Consider the following 6260-nt stretch of genomic DNA (forward strand, 5'->3'; position numbering starts at 1 on the left):
TTTTTTTGTAATATTTATTGAATAGAGTTTAAAGTATACAAAACGATTAAAGTGTAATTGATAAAATAAAAACCTCAATGCACGCCATTAACAAAGGATAACTTATCAACTTCAACACTATACAGTTTTTAAAAATTTATTTCAAATCTCAGAGCAATTTAACAGTCTAGGAAACTGCAGATGAATTATCTAAGGTCTTACTGATTTTATTTATTAACATCTGTATTTTTTCTCCAGATGGAAATAGGACTAACGAAAAGGACTTGTTAATATATTTTCCCGACATCTTTTGTAATGTAAAACGTAATACTAATACCCTTTTTCGAATTGTCGCAAAAAAGGTATTAGTTATTAGTTCCATTTTTTTAAAAGAAGCTCACTCCGTAATGTTAAGTAATCAGACTATGCTAAACTGCTTGAATAACGTACTTTCTTGTAATTCAACTTTACAGATGTTATTTGTCGAAGACATACATTGAAAATCATCATGCTTAAAGACGTTAAAGTAAAAAATTTTTTTTTCCAAGTTAATAAAAGTGGCTAGTATGGTCAAACCAAGATTAGACACATGCTGTGACATTACATGCCACATTTGTTAATTTGGAAAATGAAGTTTTTTTTTTTTTCTTAAACGCTTTTGAAAAAGTATTATCAACTTCGAAAATATTTTTTCAAACAGATTATTGTTGGTCAGTAGATCAACGATAAATCTGTTAGAACATGAAAATACTTGATACTTAAAATTAAGAAAGCTAAAAATATTATTCTCGTGAGACAGGTGATTTATTCTTTCGAATTTAATTTTTGTAACAGTATTGATGACCTTTTTTTAAGAAAACTCTTTACTCTTGTTTTAAAAAAGACAAGGAATGGAAAATCGGTGTTTTCATCGAATCAGACAAAAGGAATTCCTTCTAAATACTTTCTGCAAAAAATGTTTGTTTTCTTAAATAAATTTGTGTGGCTAAAAAAATTGCCGTTTTTGATTTAAATGATTTTGAAATATAGGCGTGGTTGAAATAAAACGCGTTGTTTTTTATAAATATTGTAGAGTTCTACAAATAGTCTTTTTTTCTGCACATTATTTTCAGATACTTAAAGAATAACTTTAATGTTTTTGAAACGGATAGTTACATTTCACAACAACTTGCTGCAATAATCTTGATGTATGCACGAAACAATAATTTAATTATTGCAAGAGTTGATGAACTTCGACAATGATTTCCAGGACGAAAGATTTTTTTACAACCAACAATTCGGGAACTGGTAACTTGGTTCGAAGAAACAAGGGGAACGTTTGATAACTTACAAACAGAACTACCATGGACATGGCGATCATTAGAGTATATTGAGCGTTAGCCTAAAGTGTGTAAGAAGATCTAGAAACATTAATAGTAAGAAGAATGTAACAGCTTAGGCTTTCAAAACTATCACTGGACCAATTCTAGCAGTTAGACCTACATTTATTTCCATATAAGATAAATCTAATTTAAGATAAGATGTTAAATGACCATCAAAAACTTTAGAAATGCTTATCTCTGCGTAATGAGAATCCAGATTTTGCCAGACTAAATCATTTTAAGCTATATGGAACAGCAGCTTTTAACAAAAATTGAATCTAAATTAAGGCCCTTCCATCTACGTAAGGTCACTTCATGGTACGGAATATAATCCCTATTCATTGTTGGACCGTATCTTTTTTGAATATGACAGAGGTAACCCAATTTTAGTCAACGGCGCTCGTTACAGTCAAGTATGTAAACAACTTTTGGTACACGAAAGAAATCAATTGGGACTGTAGAACAATGGCTTCATTAGGATGATCCTACGGCCCATACTTCTTGTGAAACAATATATGAATTGTTACATTATCTCCTGATATTATCTCGAAATACGTTGATTTTAATTGGCATTTAATTAGCAATCTGTGGGGCAGTCTGCTGCTTAAGTATATATGAAAAAACCAGCAACTTTGAAATAAAATATTAGAGCCGAAATTGCAAATATATCGCTCTTGCAATCTTCCATGCGGTTAATTAAACTTTATTCTGTTTAACTGTTTGGCTATTTGCTAAAAGATGAATAATTTATTGGTTAACCATTATTGTCAAAGAAAAGGTTTTTTTTTTTTTGTGTAATCATAATTTAACGGATGTTCTTAAGAAAAAGTTAGTTCATAAAGTGTTTAACATTACTTGCCTTGTTGTGAAGCGCTTAATATCACTTGTCTTGTTATAAAGTGTTTAAGATTGCTTACATTTTTATGAAGCTCTGTAAATTAAACGTTTTGATTAATAGTTTTTTCAGTTAATACAAGTCGCTCTGTCTACGCTCTGTCTACGCTCTGTCTCTGTGTTCGTTTTATATTTGTTTTCATTCGAGCCTTGCATGCTTTAGAACCTCTATTTAGTACAATCCAGTTAACTAGAAGATTTAGAAACAGTAAACCTCTAAGCTTATTAGATAAAATTTGAAGTTAGTTTGTGGTTTATTGTTGTTATGGAGAAAATTCATCTGATACGAAACCAGACTAAATTAAAAGGAAACTGTATGTCTAATTATATTTGCTATTATTAATACATATAAAAATATATCACAAATTTATGAACTCTTTCTCAAAATAAATTCAACTTGGCTGATATCGATTAAACCGCAATAATGGTTTCTTAAATTTTGAAAAAGCAATTAATTTCCAAAAAAAGAATTTTTAATTTAAACATTTCAAAGGACTATTTTGTTAAGCTTAAAATTACAGACTTTTAATTAGAAATGAGTTGTTGTTTTTTTGGATAATTATGAACCCTCCTTTATATATTTTAACGTTTGCTTTCAAACAGAAATTCTTGTTGAGACATAAGAGCAATAGAAAGCGTTAAAGTCTTGAAATACTAGCATAATAATCTAAGCGGATTCTCGCGCCTTGGCTTAATGGTTTTAATAAGTTCACGATAACTTTATAACTCATACTTGAGGAATTTTAAGATTGTTCTCGCACTGATTATGATAAGCTCTAGGATTATTTTTTAGACTCAAAGATTTTGAAAAAACAGGTAAAACCTGTTACAGAAAAAACCTGTGATAGGTAAATTTTTTTTTTCTCAATTTATAGTTTCAGAAGAAGATTGCAAATCATTTAGCTAAGGTTCATTTCCAAACACAAACTTGCTGCATGAATCCTACAGAGCGAGAAAGATCACTACACATCTATTGCATATGACGGTTTGAAAGTTTTAAATAATCTTAACTATAAAGACTTTTCCAAGTTTAAAGAAATAATTAATAAGCTTACACATCGTAGTTTCCGTTTTGAATGTCAAAAATGTTTTGATTTCCATACGGGACAACGAGCTATGTTATGACGTCACTTAAACTTGCATTTTTATTGTATTGTTTATCACACAGTATTAGTGCATGTAACCTAGTAAAATAGTAACATACAGTTTGTGTAAGTGAGATAAATCATCAAGTGATTTTATGATCATTCATTATACAATCAAGATAAAATACTGCTAAAAATACTGTAAAATCTCTAAAGGATATGTGAACTATCTTTAAAACTATTAAATAATTTTTTTGTTTAAATTTATTGTAACTTTCCTTATAGACTAAAAATATACCCAGCTAACAATTAACGTTCAAGTAAGGGTCTGCGTATCGAAACATATCGTATTATGATACGATACGATAAGGTATCGGAATGTGCGTATCGTAAGTTTTTTTATATTACGATAATATCGTACCCAAAAAGTTTGCACGATAAAGTTTCGATATTTATCGATTCATTACGATATTTATCGGTCAATTACCTAAATATCGTAACTCATATCGTAACTCAAACGATAACGATACTTATCGATTCATTACGATATTATTTTTTCCGACTAAAAAAATAATTTTTTTAAAAACCTAAATACTGTCATAAAATTGCTGACAAGTGCACTATTTAATGTAAAAAAAAAGAAATAAACAAAACTTTATTTGTAATTTTGATTTTTTAATTTATTCAAGACTTAAGTTGAAGCAAAAAACAGCTAAAAACAAAAAATAATTTTTTACTTGATAAATTGTTGACGTGACATGTTTAACACGTTAAGGTTTGTGCCTGTGACTTAATATAAGAAAAAGATTAAAATTTAATCTCAAAGTCAAGGTTTATTGAAATCACTAAATCACTATATGGCAAATTTTATAAACTTTAAGCAGTAAAATAAACCAATGACGCCACTAAGGCAATGAACCAATTTAAGTTAGTCATCCATTTCAACTGCTGATGTAAGAGTTGAAGTAGGAAGTCCCTGACTTGAAGCAGCTGAATTCTGAGAGTTATTGGTAGAAGCCTCTTCAAACAATTCTTCTTTTTCATCCCGACTGGTTAGAAGCCATCTTTTGATCTGGACCTTAGGGTAGTTTTGCTGAATGTACAACAATTTTTCAACTTGTTCAGGCTGCAATTTTGTTCTTTTATAAGAGACAATTCCACCACCGGCACTAAAAGCTCTTTCTGAAGATGCTGAGGAAGCAGGTACACATAGCCATTTTTTAGCAGCTTGAGCAAGGAGAGGAAATTTGTATTTATTTGCTCTCCAAAATTCCAGCACGTCCACACCAACAACCCCTGGGAGTTTTTGAAATATTTCCCATTCAGTGGCAATGTCCGACTTTGGAGGTGGAGCCGGACCAGAATAGGAAGTCACAAGTGCAGGAGCTTCTTCCATTCCAACATTATAGAAAGGATCATCTTCCGAAACATGACCTTGGATTTCAGCATGTAACCGTTCATTAAATAATGTTGTTGCAGCAATCCATTCCTGATAAGCATTGGATTGAGTAATCAGTGCCTCATAGGCTTCATCAAATCCACCCAGTTTTTTCAGAGCTCTTCCCTTGTACAAGGGATTAAGCAAGTTGGCAACAGAGTAAAAAAGGTTTTGACAACCAATGTCCGGAAAACGAACATCCAAGTTTTCCACCAGCTTTTGGTGAAACATTTGTGCTGTCGGTGATGCCGCACCAGCCTTGATGAAATCCAGGCATTTGTGCCTCAGTGTGTAAATGTTTGAGATAACGAGGTGAATGCTTACTTCTTTGTCTGCAGAGAAACATTCTGAAATCTCAGCAACTCTCCTCAGAATAGGCAAAATTTCGTCATAAAGATTGAATTCATCTTCTGAAGGAATGACTGGAGCTAGTTTGGTGTCATCTTTTCCAGGAATGTCTCTAATGGAGCTAAGGATACGACGCATTTTTACAATGCTTTCCAACATCATAAAAGTTGAATTCCAGCGTGTTTTCACAGGAGTGATGATTTTCACAAATTTCAACTTATCCTTGCTAACAACATCACTGTCATCAAGCAACAGCTTTAGCTAAAAATTAAAATAGAATTATAAGAAACATAACATAAAAGTTGATTAGTACTATTTACTATAATAAAAAACTGATATTAACTATGTTATGTTTTTACTTTTTAAATGTTAACATTTTATCAGTTGAAAAATTTTTTCACACAAAGTGTACTAAGAAGTTTATATTGCGCTTGTATTGTATTAAACTATAAACTAAATTACAATAAAAGCGAAAAAAGATGTTAAACTAGTTACCTCTTTTTTAATTCTTTGCTCAGACAAAGATGACTTGTGGCATCTTGAACTTAATTCAGTTGCTCTTTGGATTGCTTCGTGAAGATCCAAACTGTCAAAACCTTTTGTTTCTTTGACAGTTGCTTCAACTGCCAAATTCAAAAGATGATCAGCACACAAAAGAGATGCATCTACAAAATTGCTCTTGCTAATTGCCGCCTTCATATTAGCGGCTGAATCATGGACACACACAACGGACGAAACTCCATTATTTCCGGCCAACTCTGAGACATTCCTGAAAAGCAAAGTAAAATTAGTTGTTTGCTTTTTGATGTTTTAAAATATAAACTAATACTTTTGTTGTTATTTTAGATATAAATAAAAGTATTAATTTGTGACATTAATTTTAAACTAAATGGCGGATTTTGCTTATCTAAATAATTCAAACGATTAACTTAATTTACAGAAATTTTAACCTAACAAAAATTAAATACTAAAACATACTTATCCAGACAAAGAGCAATGGCTTCAGCTGTATGTCGTCCGGAAAACGGAGAAACTCCAATCACAAACATCCTTAATCGGAAGTCTTCACTCACATAGTGCAATGTACTGGCTTGGTATGCATCATTGTTTCTACTTTGCCAGAGGTCAGTTGAGATTGCAAATCCAGCGGTCTTT

At 31.2% G+C, this 6260-nt stretch overlaps 1 protein-coding gene across 2 annotated transcripts; it reads right to left on the reverse strand.

Moving 5' to 3' along the window:
* Positions 1-619: 619 nt before the first annotated feature.
* Positions 620-5804, reverse strand: LOC149892941 (uncharacterized). 2 transcript variants are annotated; one of them, XR_016451147.1, is made up of 3 exons: positions 5601-5804; positions 4057-5366; positions 620-3418 (listed from the first exon to the last, which is right to left on the reverse strand). XR_016451147.1 is itself a non-coding variant. In XM_090083124.1 (2 exons), exons 1-2 carry the CDS (start codon positions 5802-5804, stop codon positions 4248-4250), a joined length of 1323 nt encoding a protein of 440 aa, XP_089939250.1. In that variant the 3' UTR covers positions 3792-4247. The 2 variants fall into 2 exon arrangements, 1 of the variants encoding a protein (XP_089939250.1); XM_090083124.1 differs by lacking the exon at positions 620-3418 and having other exon boundaries at positions 3792-5366.
* Between the last annotated feature and the right edge of the window lie 456 nt (positions 5805-6260).

Source organism: Hydra viridissima, unplaced genomic scaffold, assembly GCF_058129835.1.
Source record: "Hydra viridissima isolate aposymbiotic clone 2 unplaced genomic scaffold, HvirCarnegie_v1 scaffold_1, whole genome shotgun sequence".
In the NCBI taxonomy this organism is placed as follows: domain Eukaryota; kingdom Metazoa; phylum Cnidaria; class Hydrozoa; order Anthoathecata; family Hydridae; genus Hydra; species Hydra viridissima.

What these genes read in the sequence shown, in the direction of transcription:
- LOC149892941 (XM_090083124.1), bottom strand. Translation starts at nt 5,804, where the DNA reads ATGAAGGCGGCAATTAGCAAGAGCAATTTTGTAGATGCATCTCTTTTG. An exon ending in AGCAAAGAATTAAAAAAGAG is followed by an intron (nt 5,367 to 5,600) that starts GTAACTAGTTTA and finishes TTTAATTTTTAG; the next exon opens with CTAAAGCTGTTGCTTGATGA.